Raw genomic sequence first — 18,695 nt, 5'->3', positions numbered from 1 at the left:
TTTCTAGTCATGTAACTGCCTTGTTCAATGGAAGTGCTGTTTTCTCTTTAGAATAGCAATAATACCTATGGCTTCAAAATAAGATATGTCAAAAAGCAAAAAAACCCCAAAACCCTCATTTTGCAGATGATTATGCACCTCAATGTTAACTTTAACATTCAGCATCACTTAATCTAGTATCGAAGGCTACCTGTAAAATACTGGCCTCAAGTTACTTATCAAATTGCCTTTATGCAACATATGTATTCACTTCTGTTAGACAAATTCAGACAGTTACCCAACAATGTTGACAAATAAAAAAACTATTAATCTTTCCTATATTAATAAATCACTCAACACACATTAAAACCATAAACCAACAAAACACGTATGTGAATACATTTCCTGAGAAAACCTCATTACTTATGGTTATGGGGCCATTCATTCATGAGATATGTAAGTTTTCAGAGTGAATGTTTACTGTCAAACAGAAAATTCACACTGAAAAAACAAGGTTAGAATTTCTTTCTTTTTTCCTTAATTTGTAAGAGACAGGATGTCACTATTTACCTAGGCTGGTCTCAAACTCCTGGGCTCCTGCCTTATCTTCCTAATATAATAAGTTCCTTGAGCTACATGTGCATGCCATCAAGTCTGACTTCATAGAGGAACCTTCTAAGTGAAAATATATCATTTAAATAATCCTAGCAGGTAAGATTTGTTTTCTCTTTTTATTTCAGGGGGAACTTGGCTATATTGCTTAGGTTCCTTGTTTCATCAGGCTTAAAGGAACTCATTAAATTACTGAAAAAGGAAGAGAAGACCTTATATTGAAGTAATTCTGAAGTGTCAATATAGATTGAGAGTCTAGGTCATTTAAAGAATGCATGTGTATGCATATATATATATATATATATATTCATCTTCCTTTTTATCAAACATCTTCAATAATGTTTAAGTGGATAGCAATTAATAAACATGCATGAGCATTTACATACCCATACGTGGGTACATGCAAGACACTCTACTTATTTCTTTGTATAACTCCAGATAGCAAAAATTAATGCATCTAAGATGGAAATTAGAAAAGGCCATGAAGTTCCTAAAATTTTCAGATCACTCCTGGTATAGCAACTCTCAAATCACACCTGGGTTTTAAAGTTTTTAAAGAAAAATGCATAAATTTGGTTTGAAATAAAAACATTTTGTTTCTCTCCCTCAACGTAAGAATTAAAGTTTTCCCTCCAAAAAGTACATAGCTGGAAACACTTAAAAACTGTAAGTATAGGTATTTTTGAAGACATCCAAACTATAAATGCCTATTTCTGATAAGTCCTAACCTTAAATTTGTTCATAAACTAATTTTCACATCAATAAAGCATTTCAATTGAAGGGGATAGAGAAGAAACAATAAACCTATTCTGTTCTCTTTTTTTCAATTTTAAGAAGACCCTTTATCTACAAATTGTCAGCATAAAGTGGGTTTTAAAACCTGCAAAAATTTGAAAATCAACCTGATTCACCTGGCTATGGGTATCAAATAGGAGTCAGAACTTGAAAAAGAGTAAAGTCAAACGGTAACAAAATTTATGTATTGAGCCCAACTAGGGCTATAACAAGAAAATAATTTGGAGACAGAGATGCCATGTTAAGACTGAAAGGCATAAAACTCAAAACCTGCTGTAAATAAGTCCTACTTAACAGGATTATGGCAAGTGGGAATGTATGATTTTTAATTAAACAATTCTGCTTCAGTGCAAATGTGTAGTAAGAAAGAAAGAAAGGAGAGGGAAGAAGGATGGGAGGGTGGGAGACAGGAAGTAAGGGGGGAAGAAGGGAGAGGGGGAGGGAGGAAGAAAAGTTCATATAACTTAGCAGGAACAGTTTCCACAGCCTTTCACACTGTTGACAATTTCTTCTTGTAGCTTCTTCCTTTCTTCTTCCTTGGACATATTCTCTTTCTGTGCATTCCATTTGGGGTTACCATAGTTATTCATGCGGCTGCTCTGTGTATGCCACATTTCTGAATAGATACTGCTAGAGTTAGCAAGTAAATTGTAGTGGGTACCACGTTCAGCTACCTTACCCTAAAAAGTAAACACAGAGAAAGGTTATTTAGCTAGCAAAACTAAAAATGTTAATACTTTATAACTTAAGGATTTTGAAGAATTTATGTTCACTAAAGTAAAATTCTTGTCACAATTCTGTTATCTATAATATAAGTGGGGAAAAAACTGAAGTAGGAATGTTTTCATCCTTGTGGAACTTCCAGTCCCTAGTAAACAAACAAAAGCTGTTGAAAATTCAATGATCACAAACACAATTTTATTAAAGAAAATAAAACTTTTATTTTTCATTTGGAAGAAAGGTTATAACATAAAATGGTGATTTTTCTATAATCAATAAATATTCAAATCAAAAGCAGCAATTTGTACAGGGATATAAAATAATATTTTAAAATCCATATGTGTACTTTGAAATAAAAGTAATTTCATGAAAATGCAAAAAAAAAATTTTTTTTTTTTTGGCCAGTCCTGGGCCTTGGACTCAGGGCCTGAGCACCATCCCTGGCTTCTTCCCGCTCAAAGCTAGCACTCTGCCACCTGAGCCACAGCGCCCCTTCTGGCCGTTTTCCATATATGTGGTGCTGGGGAATCGAACCCAGAGCTTCATGTGTAGGAGGCAAGCACTCTTGCCACTAGGCCATATTCCCAGCCCGAAAATGCAAAATTTACTTGTTCCAGTAGCTATAAAACCCAATACTGTATTGTCAGTGTATGCATTCCAAACTCTGATTTACAATTAATCTCTCTTGCCAGCTACTGTTAAATATGGTGGGATACAAAAGGAATTTTGCCAATATTTCTGGTACTCATAGTGATAAAAACCTTTACAAGTACTTTCTACTATTTTACATTCTCTCTGCCCTGTTCTCTACTTTCCTAACAATGTCAGTTATAATACAAATTCTGGCTCAATTTCTATGATGGCTATGTAAGCATATTTAAGTATTTGCTATTGAACTATGTGGAAACTGGGATTTTATGTATTTTTCTTACATACTTTTTATTCTTACACATTTTTCTTCATATACTTATAGATTCTTAGACTTACTAACGGCCTTATTTCTCATTTCCTTGGTTCTATATCTTACTATTGGAAATATCTCCAAAACTGAACAATTACACTGTTCCTAATTTAGCAGCTGTAACTTTTTCCATACTTGCTTTGTTTACATCTCCCCCCCCCACTATTTTTGCATAGCCATTTGAGAATGATTTGCAGACACCACTAATACTTTACCCTTAAATGTTTCATTAGCATCTATGTCCTAAAAATAAGGACATTCTCCTACATGACTGGAATATAACTACATCACATCTGAGAAATTTAGCAATGAAGTGAGTCTATTTAACATAGTTCACAGTCAAACTTCATCAACTGTCCCAATAATGACCTTTATTTTTTCCTATCAAGAATCCAGTCAAGATCAATACCCTGACTTTATAAGTTTCTCAGCCTCTGTTTGTGTGTGACAATGACATTCTGAAATGTCCAGGCCTGTTTGGAAGAATGCCCTTCAGTCTTTATTTGTCCAGTTAATGCTGATGACTAGATCCAGGTTAAATGTTTCAGTCACAAATACGTGTGTTCTCAGTTACCTCAGAAGGTATGGGAAATCAATTCATTCTGTGATTGATATTAAGTTTGATCACTTGGTTAAGGCTATCTATTAGATTTCTCTATTTAAAGATACATTTTCTTTTTGGAATTAATAAGTTATCTATGAGTTGTACTTAGAAAATGTGTGAACATTCTATTCTCCAATAGCGTTTTACCATATGGTTTTAGCAACCAGTGATGATCCTTATCAGAATCAATTATTATAATGATGGTTGCAAAATCTGATTTTCTAGGGGCTGGGGGTATGGCCTAGTGGCAAGAGTGCTTGTCTCCTATACATGAGGCCCTGGGTTCAATTCCCCAGTACCACATATACAGAAAACGGCCAGAAGTGGCGCTGTGGCTCAAGTGGCAGAGTGCTGGCCTTGAGCAAAAAGAAGCCAGGGACAGTGCTCAGGCCCTGAGTTCCAAGCCCCAGGACTGGCCAAAAAAAAAAAAAATCTGATTTTCTAAAATTACCATTCTTTCTCCATGTCAGTTGGAATTCTTCTTAAAGAAGGGCTTTCCTTTTCCCCTAAGCACTTTTTGTTATAAAGATATTGTTATTGATACAGAAATTAATTTTGTATTCAATGTGCTACAATTAATTAGTGTCATTATTCTTTTTGCTGCTCTAATTATCCCAAATTTGGCCAGTGGGAGCCCATTCAAAATGGTTTATGTGTCCTTGTGACATGTGTTCATTAGTTCCTCTATCCCAGATTTGGTGTCAGTTATTTCTCCAAGGAGGCTTGGTTCCTTTTGGTGAGAAACACTACACAGTGCCTCCAATCTCCGTGCCAGGTATACACATTGCTACCAGATTTGTACTGCTTGTATGCCATTCCACTGAATAGAGAACAAGTTTAAAATACTATGAATTCACACTACTAATTCTGTTCCCCTGTAACATCGTCACATTGGTCCTCTTCTTTGATCATTACATATTTGCATCTATCTTCTCCAAAGGGAGATCTCTAACAACATCAGTGTATTTACTCATAGGTTCAATTTTAACATGTACAAAAATAGTTGTAAAATGGCTATCTTGGAAATACCATAACCAAAAAAATTGAACTAAGTTTGACTTGTCTTTGGAGTTATTTTTGCCCTTATATTCCACTAAGGCTATATAATTGGAAAAATGTTCAAGAGTTACTGGGATTCATTCTGTTTTTCTTCTGAGTGACTATCAATTTGGTAGGCAGTTTTGTCTTGTTTGTATCCAATTGTTTTCCATACTTGTTGGCTTAATTTTATTTTTGAACATAGAAAACACAAATACAATATAAACAAGTATATTCCCTTCCCTATCTCCTGCAACCCTTTTCTGCACCTCATCCTGTAGATAGCTCTTTTAGTTTATAGCTTATACTTTGGAGTTTCTTTCAGTAAAAACAGGCATAAGCACACATATTATTTTCTGTCCATTCTCCTTGCAAAAGAGAGCATACTGTATACTCTTTTGTACTCAACATTATTTTTATTTAACCATATATTCTAGAAGTCATGCCATATATATTCCCTTTCCTCTTCTTTTTTGGCAGTACATACATTTGAACTCAGGGCCTTGTGCTTGCTAGGCAGATGCTCTACCACAGTGTATACTCCCAGCCCCTCTTGTGCTATTTATTTTGAGATAAGGTCTTGCTTCTGGCATAGGTCCATGCTTGGACTTCAATAGTCCTATTTTACATTTCCCCCTATAGCTGGGACGACAGGTGTGCCACCACATCCAGCATCTTGCATTGAGATGGAGTCATGTAAACTATTTTTCTGAGGCTGGTTTGGAACCACAATCCTCCTAATCTCAGCCATCCATCTATCTGTGAGACAGGCATACACCACTGTGCCCAGCTATTGGTTCAGAAGGGGTCTTATGACTATCTTCCCTTGGGCTAACCTCAAACCACAATCCTTCCAGTCTCAACCTTCTAAGTAGTTCGATTACAGGTTTCTTTTACTTTTTAAAAATAGCATCTGTCCTGATTTTAGAAATGCTCTATTTCCCATGATTTCTGAGGATATTATATTTTTAAAATTCTGTTACATTCTCTGCACTGTCTACATTTGCTACTGAGCTCATTTTCTACTGTTTTAGAGCTTTACTAACACTAACACTTAGGAATGGAGCATTAAAAGGCTAAATACTAGCTGCGCATACATGAAAATGACCTTCTCAATGGGTAGGCTTCATGGCATTGTCTCTCTACAGAAAAATCCTCCAAGTATCTGCTGCTTATGGTTGAAATAAGCTGCTGGCAAAGTTCGTAGGGGCAGTAGCATGAGAAAGCCTGTGGTCCTACTCTCTCCATGTGCTTTGGGTTTCCAGTTAATCTCCTCTTTCTTTGGTAATGTGTTTGGTGGTTCCCATGAGTCCAGAGCTATATTAATTTCCTGCCTAGAAACCGAATAATTTCTTGAAATATTTAATTTTGTTATTTTCAGCTTCGTGATAACTTTGGTGTCTCCAATTTGTGAATCAAAGTCCTTTTTAGCGATTTCTCTCCCTTTTGATACATAATCAACTTTGTCAGCTCTGTTTATTTATCTAATTAACAGACTTCCCGGAAATGCTTACCACCTGTTGTCCACTGTTATTTCTTCTACTAGTACCTTTCTCTTTGTGGATGTATACTTATTACACATTTTATTAGTTTACTTTGGTTTTAATATAGTTGGAGGGAGAAGAGATGTGTCCAATATTCCATGTTTAACTATATGTCTCCAGATGTGCCATGTTAACATGAATATTTCACGATACTGCTGATAGAATACATGGGTGACAGATTATAGTTGGAACTAAGGTCACATAAACATCAAGTATAGAGCCAACAAATGTTAATATAAAGAGCTTGAAATACAGGGAAAATGACCATTAATAATAAACTGGTTGCACTCAAATCCAAAACTTAAGGGCCAGTGCTATGACACAACCGTATGGACAGTGTGAACCTCACAGCCCAGGCTTGTAAGTACATGCCCACTAAAGCACTTTAACATTTTCTAGTATTAAGAAAAGGCTCATGCCTGTAATCCTAGCTAACCGGAGGCTGAGATCTGCGGATTGTGGTTTAAAACTAGCCTGGGCAGGGAAGTTCATGAGACTCATATCCAATTAAGCACCCAAAAAAGCTGGAAGTAGAACTGTGGCTCAAGTGGTAGAGCACTAGTCTTGAGCAAAAAACCTCAGGGCAAGTGCCTGGGCCCTGAATTCAAGCCCCAAGACTGGCAAACAAAAAAAAAAGAGAGGAGAAAAAAAAGAGGCTCTTACTACATGATTGCATAGAATAGGAAAACATAAAAAAGACAAAGCTCCAGATTTTATTGCATGTTCTTGAACCTCAATGATTTAATAAAATATATTTACAAAATTTCCCATTGAAGATATTCAGGTATAACCATACTGGAAACATCATCGATTATCTAATTAATGTGAACCTTTATGCACAAATGAATCAAAAGGTCTGAAGTTACAAAAGTACTGCACTGCATAAGTCACTGATAAAGAAAATACTATACAACATCATAGCACTGAATACACTGTACAAAGTTTTGTTGTAATGAAAAAGTTCCTCTCAACAACTCAAAAATATAGAAAGCTCAAGATGTCCTTTTCTTATCTGTATAAATAACAAATAATTGAAGATGAATTAATTAGGAGGGAAAAATAAAAAGCTAATTATGATGTAGAAAACTGAACAGTATTAGAAATAGTCAAGTACTAGGGGGAAGTGTGAAGAGATCTTTACAGAAAACAGGAAAATTCTTATAATTTTCAAATCTACCAATGACAGCAGTGGTATACTGATTTGTTGAGAACATTTAGATAATATACTTATAATCTCTGAAGATAAAATAAGCTCTTTTCTTACTTTTCCCATAAGGGAAAAAATGTAAAATAAAATGGATATGTTAGAAAATGACCCCTTTAATTTATGCTAATTTTCTTTTAGACATTAAGGGTACATGCAGTACTCGAAAATGAAAACATATAATATAGCAAAGACATTAAGAAAAGATTCCTTTCAGAGCAAAAATGAATGCAGAAAAATTATTTTATATATGCATCATTGAAAACCTACTTCTATCCATGAAGACTTAATGCTTTCCTGACCAAACTTTGCTTTCAATATATTAATAAAGCATTAAGGCCATTGTATTATTTCCTACAAAAGGTTTTATCTCTTCTAAAAACATAAACTCTGTACATTTATTAGAAATAATATTTAACAGTGGCTCATGGCTGTAATCATAGCTACTCGGGAGGCTGAGATCTGAGGACTGAGGTTTAAAGCCAGTCTGGGCAGGAAAGTCCAGAACACACTTATCTCCAATTAACCACCAGGAAACTGGAAGTGGCACTAGCCTTGAGCTGAAGAGCTCAGGGACAGAGCCCAAGCCCAGAGTTCAAGCCCTACAACCAGCACCCCCCCCAAAAGAAATAATATTTAAGTTTCTCATATCTAAAAATTTCCAGTGTTTTTCAAACATTTTAAAGATAATCGCTTACCTGATCCAAGACAATGATTTCATCTGCATCAACCACTGTTGATAGTCTGTGTGCAATGAAAATAGAAGTTCTGTGTTTGACCATATCCCTCATGGCACCAAGAATAGTCTGCAAGTTTGACAAGAAGAGTAGGACAAAAAAGGTACTCATTAGGTAGATGTAAATTAACCAAACCTTTCCTAAAGGAACACAGGAAATGTCAACTAATATTTTAATATGTAAACTTTATACCCGAACCAAATACTTCACCTGTAATAAAGAAGTAAAAAGAAGAGGAGAAAATAAAACAGAAAAGCAAATGTTAGTACAGAGCCATAGAAAAAATGGTCATTAACACAGGCAATATTTCCCTAAATAGGCTAGGAAAAGGTAGCTATTTTCTGTACACAAAAACCAAATAACTCCATTAATGCATGAGCATAGCCAGATATGATGAGCACAAATCTAAAACTAAGAGGGACCCAAGTGATAGGACTCAAGAGAAATTCAAGGTAATCTCAAGAAAGGTAGGGATACTTGTAAGGTACAGAACATATTGCTTTTCCTTAGCCAAACCTCAGATGACAGAAGTGAGACACACACATTTGTGTATTTTTAACTCAAGACAGTGTCTTTTCTAAAAAGCATCTCAACCGCTTAACACATTCTACAAAATACATTTCATTTACTGTCTGTGGAGTATAAGACAGATGTATAGCTTGGTGCTAGTAGTTCACACCTGTCACCCTAGCTACACTGGGGGCTGAGATCTGAGGATTGCAGAACGAAGCCTGCCTGGGCAGTACAGTCTGTGAGACTCTTATCTCCACTAAATTACCAAAATGCCAGAAGTGGAATTGAGGTTCAAGTGGTAGAGTACTAGCCTTGAGTAAACATCTCTGGGACAGTGCCCAATCCCTGAGTTCAAGGCCCAGAACACAGACACACACAGACACAGTGTGTATATATATGGCTGTACTTGGAAATCTAGGTAAGTTCATTTAGCTAAATGAAAATAGCAGTGTGGGGAGGCAGAAATATAACCACTTCCTATAAACATTTCTAAACATTTTACTTATTAATTGTATAAATTACTGAGAGAAGACAGTTACCTAAAAAGTAGATCTCATGTTTTACTAGGTTAGTCTGGGAATCAAGTAAAGGGCCATTTAGGAAAAAAAGAAGGTGAAGATGGGGGTACTAAAGGCACCCAACATCTTCAGGAAGGGACCACAAAGTGGCACTCTTTCGGTTGGCTTTCTTCTCCCTGAGTGGACCAAGTGTACTGAGCACTGTGGGTGAATGTTTGATTACTGAACCATACACCTCAATCCAGAGATGAGAAGCTACGCTATACCCTGGCTACTCACTCAGCCTTACCTAAGCATTGTGAGTATTACGAATGAAAGGTCACAAGAGATGAAAACTTCTAGCCAAACAAGTGGCTACAAATACAAAAATCCCACAAAATAAGCTAATACAAGAAAACAAGGCAACATGATACTTCCAAGAATCAACAGTTACACAATGGAACCCAATGCTTGTGAAATGGGTGAAATCCCAGAGAATTCAAAATAATGATCAGAAGAGTGATTGGATGAAATTAAAAAAGGATATGCAAGTGGGGTGCTGGTGGCTCATGCCTGTAATCCTAGCTATTCAGGAGGTTGAGATCTGAGGATCATGGCTCAAAACCAACCCAGGCAGCAAAGTCCATGAAACTCTTATTTTCAATTAATCACAGAAAAAGCTAGAAGTGGTACTGTGATTCAAGTGGTAGAGTACTAGCCTTCAGCAAAAGGAGCTCAGGGACAGTGCCCAGGCCCAGAGTTCAAGCCCCAGGCCCGGAAAAAATAAAAGGGCATGCAGATGATACTAAAAGAAATCCTACACACTAGATGAGCAGATAAGCTAAGTCTCAAGCATTACAAAATGAACAAAATGGCAAAAATTACTTTCAATTTTAAAGAATTACCTTTCAATAATAACAGTAAATGGTAATAGTCTCAATTCTACAATCATAAGACCAAGACTTGTGGGATGGATAAAGAAACAAGACCCAGCCATTTATTGTCTACTTCTCTGGCAAACATAAACATACCTCTCTGGCAAACATAAACTTAAAATGAGAGGATGGAAAAAGTTATTTCAAGCAAATGGAATGTGAAAGCAAACAGTACCATAAAAGAAATCAATTGAAAATGGATCACAAATCTTACATAAACATTTTTGGAGGTCTGGGGTTTGAACTCAGGGCCTTTTGCTTGCCTTTAGTAGGTATTCTTCCATTTAAGCCTTACCTTAGTCCTTCTTACTTTGATTATTTTTCCAATAGATTCTCACACTTATGCCTGGACCAACCTGGACTACAATACTTCTGTTTACACCTCCTGCAATGACAATGTACACTACCAAATACAGCTTTTATTCATGCACTCTACTTTGCAGGTAGTTATTAGGATTACAGGTGTGAGCTACCATACCTAAGGAAAAAGGATCATAGACCTTAATAAAAGACCTGAAACTTGGAAACTGCAACAGGAAAATAAAGCAGCAACCACTTTATGAAAAGGAATCCAATGGCCCAGGAAATAAGAGCAAGAACTGATAAATGCGATTGCAGATTTAAAATTGCCTTCATTTATCAAAGGAAACAATTACCAGAATGAAGAGACAATCTACAGAATAAGTGAAAATCTTCACAAAGGATTAATATTCAGAATATATAAGGAGTTCCAAAGAACAAATCATGATGAACAAATAATATAAGTAAATCTTAAACTAAATGTTTTCTTAGCCAGGAGGAGAAAAGAAAAATAATCCAATTAGTAAATGGTCATGTGAATAGACAGTTACTAGAAGAAATACAAATGACCAATACATATATAAAACATTCAATATCCTTAGCCATAAAAGAAGTACAGATCAAAATGACAAAGATTCGATTTCACTCCAGTAATGGCTACCATTAAGGAATCAGACAACATCAAATATTGTGAAAGATGCAGGAAAGAAGGATCCCTTATGCCCTACTTGTGGGAATATACATGAGCTCAGCCACTATTGAAATCAGTATGAAAGTTCCTTAAAAAAACTAAGGATGGAACTACCATATGATCCTAGTTTGTCATCTCAAACATTTGTCTGAAGGAATGTAAGTAAACAAATCATAGAGAAACCAATACATTCTTGTTTATTGCACTATTTACCAGAGCCAAGCTATGGAATCAGCCTTATATAAAAACTACCAAGTTATACCTTTAAGATTTACTTATATTGGGCTGGGAATATAGCCTAGTGGCAAGAGTGCATGCCGAGTACACATGAAGCCCTGGGTTCGATTCCCCAGCACCACATATGTAGAAAATGGCCAGAAGTGGCGCTGTGGCTCAAGTGGCAGAGTGTTAGCCTTGAGCAAAAAGAAGCCAGGGACAGTGCTCAGACCCTGAGTCCAAGGCCCAGGACTGGCGAAAAAACAACAACAACAACAAGATTTACTTATTTACTCCTCATGATTTGTTCTTTGGAACTCTCTATATAGACGTATATTTTTTAACTTTAACTCTTTCACTTAATAGGTTCTCTATGAAGTTTTAGTGAGGAATGTTAGCTGGTATAGAAATACTACATAACTCAAAGACAGTGAGTAGGAATTTTAATTTGTGGTAGTATGATACACTTTTAGGTATAAGTTCTTGTAACAACTTAGGTTTTTTCCTCTGGCGAATGGGACCTGGTCCCGCTGAGGGTTAACTTGAATTATAACAAATCCTCATGATAACCAATTCACTTTGAAATGATACTGTTTTAAAGTATCCTGAAACTTGACTAAACAGGCAAATACTATATAGTCTGTGAAGCTGAAAGATGATCTAATTCTTCAACATTAGGTTGATACATTAAAAGTTTTATGTCAAAAGGCAGGTGATTGGTGCCAACTGACAACTTTTATATTCAGTGGTAGATTGAGGGGATCTGTTCATGAAGTTTTTAATCACTGTTGAGACTTTTAATGTAACAAATACATGTGTACTGTAGTTGCTAGGGTAGCATCATGACATAAATGTCACAACATGTGAGTGTTTCATAACAGTTCCTGTGAAATGAATACAAACCAGTTCTGCATGCTCAAAGAGTTGCCCAGATAAGTAAAAGGAATCTATGGTGTACACTGTGTCACAATCAATTACATATTGTATTACTGAGTGTTAAATAGCAGCAGGAAGAGAGAATAAATCCTTCTTCCTTTGACAGTGTATTAGACCACTTGCACAGTGCTTCAAGATGCAAGGGTAGGGGCTGGGAATATGACCTAGTGGCAAGAGTGCTTGCCTTGTATACATGAAGTCCTGGGTTCGATTCCCCAGCACCACATATACAGAAAATGGCCAGAAGTGGCGTTGTGGCTCAAGTGGCAGAGTGCTAGCCTTGAGCAAAAAAGAAGCCAGGAACAGTGCTCAGGCTGAGTCCAAGGCCCAGGACTGGCAAGAAAAAAGATGCAAGGGTAATGGGACAATAGCATAAGGTGTCACACAGTTCCAAAGAGACATGTTTGCAAATAGTTTCAACAATACGGTATCTAGTTCAACAAACCATGGCAAGTCTACCATTAACACTTGCCATATTGGGGAAAGAGGGATTAGGCTTTTCGTTCAATAGCAAAATACAAACTAATGCACACATTTTGCAGAAACTTCTAAAGAGAAAAGCTAAACTATACTTTGATCATGATTTACCTCTTCAGTAATTGAATCTAATGATGAAGTGGCTTCATCATAGACAATGACTGGTGGGTCCTTCAAAATGGCTCGTGCAATTGCTACTCTCTGCTTTTCTCCTCCTGGCAAAGAAAACATTTAAAGAGACATAGTAAAGGGCTATTATATGACAACTACCAAGTTATACCTTTAAGATTTACTTATACTTTTCATGTTTTTTTTTCCTGAGTTTTAGAGTTTAAATTGACAAAGTATATTCCTTGGAGCACAAATATAATACTACAATCTGACTTCATGGCAAGTGTGTGTGTGTGTGTGTGTGTGTGTGTGTGTGTGTGTGTGTGTGTGTGTGTGTGTGTGTGTGTGTATTTCTACTACTGAGTCATGCCTTTGGCCTTCTGAACTGGTTACTTGAAGACTGGGTCTTGCTTTTTGCTGAGCATGTGTCCATACCATGATCTCCCTATTATATGCTTCCTGTCATAACTGGGATGAGACATGTATAGTACCATGACCAACTTTTTCCATTGAGTTGAAGTCATGTGAACTTTTCTGCCTGGTTGACCTTGAACTGTGATCCTCCCAATTTCAGCCTTCTATGTAGCTGTTGGGACAGTTGGGTGCCACAACACCCAGCTTGTTAGGGGTGCCTGGCTTGTTACTTTATATTATAGACCTCACAATTTCAGATAGAAAAATTTCAATAGTGGAGAATAAATAAAGCTAAAAACAAACTTAGGATCTGAAACTGAAAAACTTAAAGATATAAATATTTAATTTTCTGTCAGTATTTTTTTTTTTTTTTTGGCCAGTCCTGGGCCTTGGACTCAGGGCCTGAGCACTGTCCCTGGCTTCTTCCCGCTCAAGGCTAGCACTCTGCCACTTGAGCCACAGCGCCGCTTCTGGCCGTTTTCTGTATATGTGGTGCTGGGGAATCGAACCTAGAGCCTCGTGTATCCGAGGCAGGCACTCTTGCCACTAGGCTATATCCCCAGCCCCTCTGTCAGTATTTTTAAAAAGTATCATTTAGTCAGTATTCGCCTAAGGATGTTTTTTGAGAGATGCCTAATGTTTCCACAGCATTCTTCAAATTACGGGTATAAACTTGGAATCTTTTACTTCTTCATTATTTGTTTTTGGTCTCTAGCATAACCGATTTTCAGGTTAAACGATTTGTTCAAGGCTACAAAGCTGAGTTTGACTCAGTTTAATATTCTTCCTATCACAATGTGTAAGCCTACACTTATTTTGGAATTATTCCTTAGGAACATATAATTAGGAAATATTTATATCACAAATAATGAAAGTATTTAATGAAATAAATTACTGAGCTGGGAACTGGTGGCTTACGCCTATAACTGTAGCTACTCAGGCGGTTGAGATCTGAGGATCATGGTTCAAAGACAGCCCAGGCAGAAAAGTCCATGAGACTCTTATTTTCAATTAACCACCAGAAATACTAGAAACTGGATAGGATATCCTCAACCTTTGTCCAACAAGTAACTGGATTACAGGTGTGTACCACCATGCTCAACCTTCCTCAACTTTTTGAATTGTAGTAGAGGTACCATTACTAATTATGCCAGGACCACAGACAAATTAAAACTATAGAGCCAGCTTGCCTAAGTGGCAATGTAGCTCAAAATGGTAGAACACTTACTAGCCTTGAGCAAAAGAGCTCAGGGACAGTGTACAGACCCTGAGTTCAAGCCCCATGACTGACAAAAAAATTAAAAAAAATAATGAAACTTAAAGAAAACTTTCTTTTATCAACCGGGACTCTTGTGAATCTAAGGTAATCATAAACTATACTTTGAAATATAGACAGTGGTACTTTGTTGATTATGTCCTTTTTCACCTTTTTTGTTATCCCTGAAAAAAAATTGTATTCTTCAATTTCAGTGACTTTCAACAAATTCTGCCAGTTGATTAATCGGTTACATTAAATAATACTTTTACTTGTACATAATAATTATTGAATGTAAAAGGAAATTATGTTTAATATTAGTAAGATTATATTCATGCTAAAACAGACAACTCTCCAAACCTCCACCACTGAGCTAACAAGGATAAGAAAATGAACAAGATCAAGTACAAGAAGGCGTACAGTATTGAAAAACCTCCCTAAGAAATTATGAGAGATACACTATTCACTATCTCCCTACGACCTCTTACTACTTTCCCAAGTGAGCAACAATCTTGGCTTTCTTTAATATAAAGATGGGGTATTATAAATCAACACTGATATGAGCATATACTAATGATATAAATGGTTCTGAAAATTTTGTTTGAAGGGTGTATACAAATGGGAGTGGGCTTAAAAATCTTTGCTCACCTGAAAGCTTGAGACCTCGTTCCCCTACTTGGGTGTCATATCCACGTGGCATTCGAAGAATTGCATCATGAAGTCCAGCCAACTTTGCCACTGCATACACTTCCTCAGGTGAAGCATTGATGTTTCCATATAAGAGGTTGTAGTAAATAGTATTATGGAAGAGGACAGCATCCTGAAGTAAATTTATATGTATATACGTTAACAAACATTTAAAAGATGGTAAAGACTTAAGGAATAAATCATGACAGCCTTTTTTATCAAGCCTTATCCCTACCATTCCATTTACCTTCCTATAAGCTAAAATTACCGTGGGTGATTTGGGCTAATCTCATACTCATGGTCCTCTTGCCTCAGCCTTCCAGTGCTGGGATTACTGGCATATACCACCATGCCCTACTCAATCAGTTCTAATTCCAGACCTTGTATCTTTATATGCCTAAACATGTGCTTTTTCTAACATGAGTGTGACCATTCATTACAAACTGCCTTTTCCACTTACTATACCTTAAAAATTGTACATGTCAATTACAGAAACCTTGCATATTTCATACTACGAATATATCATAAATTTACTTATCCTTTTTTTTGGTCAGTTCTGGGGCTTGAACTCAGGGCCTAGGCACTGTCCCTGAGCCTCTTTGGGCTCAAGGCTAGCACTCTACCACTTGAGCCACAGTACTACTTCTGGATTTTTCGAGTAGTTTATTGGAGATAAGAGTCTCATGGAGACTTTTCTGCCTGGGCTGGCTTCAAAACCATGATCCTCAGATCTCAGCCTCCTAAGTAGCTAGAATTACAGGCAAGAGCCACTATTGCCCGGCTATTTATCCATTCTTGTGCTGAACATTAATTTCATTAATAATATTTGCTATATAGCAATACTGGAAAAACCATCCTACATATGTGACTTTGCACATATGGGAATTTCCATATAAGAGTTCCGAGAAGAATACTGATAGGTCATCCTTTCATAGTACTGTCCAATATCTATCCAAAACAGACAGTAATGTAGGAATACTCTTGATCAATGGCATCATGTTGCCAGCTTTCCATATCTTCAGCAATTCTGGGCATTAACAAATTCAGTTGCTACTACTTTTAGAGGTGAGATATGCTTTTTGTTTAAGCATTTCCCTAATTATCAATGAGGTTGAATGTTTCCCTTTATTTCTGAGAAGCTTTGAGACTGAACTCGAAGCACAGAGAACAAAGAACTAATGCCAAATATATAAACATATTGAAATGACACAATATGAACTCAAAGTTCTATAAATAGAAAGTATTTTTAAATACTTTATATTCTGTGAAAAATTAACAAGCACTAGCTGAAGTGAACAGTACAAAAATTTTAAATGCTACAGTAAAAATTAGCTGGGTATGATGGCACATGTTATAATCTAGCATGTGGGAGGTAGAGTAAGGAGGACTGTTGGACTTTGAGGATAGCTAAGGCTATACACTGAGATTCAGTCTCAAAAATAAAATAAAGTAAAATGAAATTAGTTCGGTATTGTATTTTAATGACTTTTGCTGAATAAGATTTTAGTTGCTCTTACCACATATGAATAATGGGTAGTTATGTGAGATAATGGATTTGTTCACTTACTTTGGTACACTAATCATTTTATTATCTATATAAATCTCATGAAAGTATATATACATATAAGACTTAAATGTACACAATTAAATTTATGAATTAAAAAATAACGCTATGCGAGAAGCTGGAACCAACCCAGATGCCCCTCCATAGATGAATGGATCAGGAAAATGTGGTACATTTACACAATGGAATTTTATGCCTCTATCAGAAAGAATGACATTGTTCCATTTGTAAGGAAATGGAAGGACTTGGAAAAAGTTATACTAAGTGAAGTGAGCCAGACCCAAAGAAACATGGACTCTATGGCCTCCCTTATTGGGAATCATTAGTACAGGTTTAGGCAAGCCATAGCAGAGCATCACAAGGCCCAATAGCTATACCCTTAGAAACACATAAGATGATGCTAATTGAAATGAACTCCATGTTATGGAAACAAGTGATATATCACAGTTGTAACTACTTTCAACGTCCTATGTGTATGTGTAGTTTCTATTATTGATAATGTTTTGTATCACCTTCCTATGTTTGTACCTACACTATCTCTGTAATCATATCTGAGTATATTGGAAACCGTGTTTACTGGTATTGGAAGTAGGAAATTCAAAGGGAATACCAAATTCGAGAGACACAGGGTAAAAAAAGAGAAATAACTACAAAAGCAATACTTGCAAAACTGTTTGGTGTAAGTGAACTGAACACCTGGGGGGGGGGGAGGGAAAGGGTGGAAGGGAGGGGGGCATGAGGAACAAGGCAACAAACAGTACAAGAAATGTATCCAATGCCCAACGTATGATACTGTAACCTCTCTGTACGTCAGTTTGATAATAAAAATTTGAGAAAAAAAAAATAAAATGAGGCTTAGTTTATTCACTTCTTTTACAGATATCAGTATAATGATGGGTATAAGTAGAAAATATTTCACACCCAATTTCAGGACTGAATTAAATATCAAGTTTAGATTAGCGATTCTCAGACATTGACTGAGATGTCATTCTGCATTGAGGAACCTAGGCCACTGTCTTCTGTATGAGAAAATTAGGAAACTTTGGTTTTCCTCAAATTTTGTGAACCATTGCTCAGGGTGCTGTGAAATCCAGTTAAGACTGGCCTATATCTATCTATCTCTGTGCATGGGTGATCAAGTTTGCCCCATGTGGACCTCTTTCCATAGTAAAAGGTAATGTAACATTGATTCATAAACAAATAGTAACCTAACGTGTTTCTCTTATAAACAAACAACTGAGTTTCAGTCAATGCTACCAGTTAATGGCTATTCAATCCCAGGCTAAAGCCTGCCAGAATTTTCCCAAATAAGTCAAATGTAGAACCTCACCAAACAGATAATCCCTTCATGTCATTTCCTGTTTTCTGGTTATAAATATAGCTTACCATGTTGAAAGTGGGGCCAGTGTGAACTATTTTCACTCTGGAACGCTGCTCTGTCTTACTCAAATAAGCTTTCTTAAATAAAGTTGTATATATTTTTCCAAAAAAAAAAAATAACGCTATGTATTAAATCCATCAGCTACCAAATTCCTCAACTTAGTACCTATATATTCATGACCATTGATATTCTTTAAGCATATTATTTATAAGTGCATGCATAACAATCTTGTGATGACATTGAGCCACCGAGTTATTGCTAGAAATTTACATTGTATCGAACTTTTATTATTATAATGTTGTAATAACCCTTTTTGTATATAAGGTCTTGTTCATATATCTGTTTAATTTTGTCCTAAAATTTCCTATAGGTATAAATATTAGGATAAACAGTATGACTATTATGAGGCAATTCACACATATATGTGTATGTGTGTGTGTGTGTGTGTGTGTGTGTGTATCTCCAATTTCTTTATCAAGAGAGCCATATTCTGGGATTGGGGTCAAATGATAGATTACCTGCAC

General features: G+C 36.2%; 1 protein-coding gene across 1 annotated transcript in view; it reads right to left on the bottom strand.

Moving 5' to 3' along the window:
- Positions 1–1,468: 1,468 nt before the first annotated feature.
- The window catches only part of Abcb7 (ATP binding cassette subfamily B member 7), a 138,395-nt gene continuing 121,168 nt past the window's right edge, over positions 1,469–18,695 (bottom strand). Inside the window, exons 13-16 of the mRNA XM_048335276.1 lie at positions 15,188–15,359; positions 12,871–12,974; positions 8,156–8,263; positions 1,469–2,066 (exon numbers count right to left, since the gene is read on the bottom strand). Coding sequence (XP_048191233.1) covers positions 1,851–2,066; positions 8,156–8,263; positions 12,871–12,974; positions 15,188–15,359 — 600 coding nt within the window. The 3' untranslated portion in view covers positions 1,469–1,850. The remainder of the gene's footprint in view (positions 2,067–8,155; positions 8,264–12,870; positions 12,975–15,187; positions 15,360–18,695) is intronic.

Source organism: Perognathus longimembris, chromosome 28, assembly GCF_023159225.1.
Source record: "Perognathus longimembris pacificus isolate PPM17 chromosome 28, ASM2315922v1, whole genome shotgun sequence".
NCBI lineage: Eukaryota > Metazoa > Chordata > Mammalia > Rodentia > Heteromyidae > Perognathus > Perognathus longimembris.
Note: the sequence above shows the minus strand (reverse complement) of the source record. Positions and strands in the feature narration are given on the sequence as shown.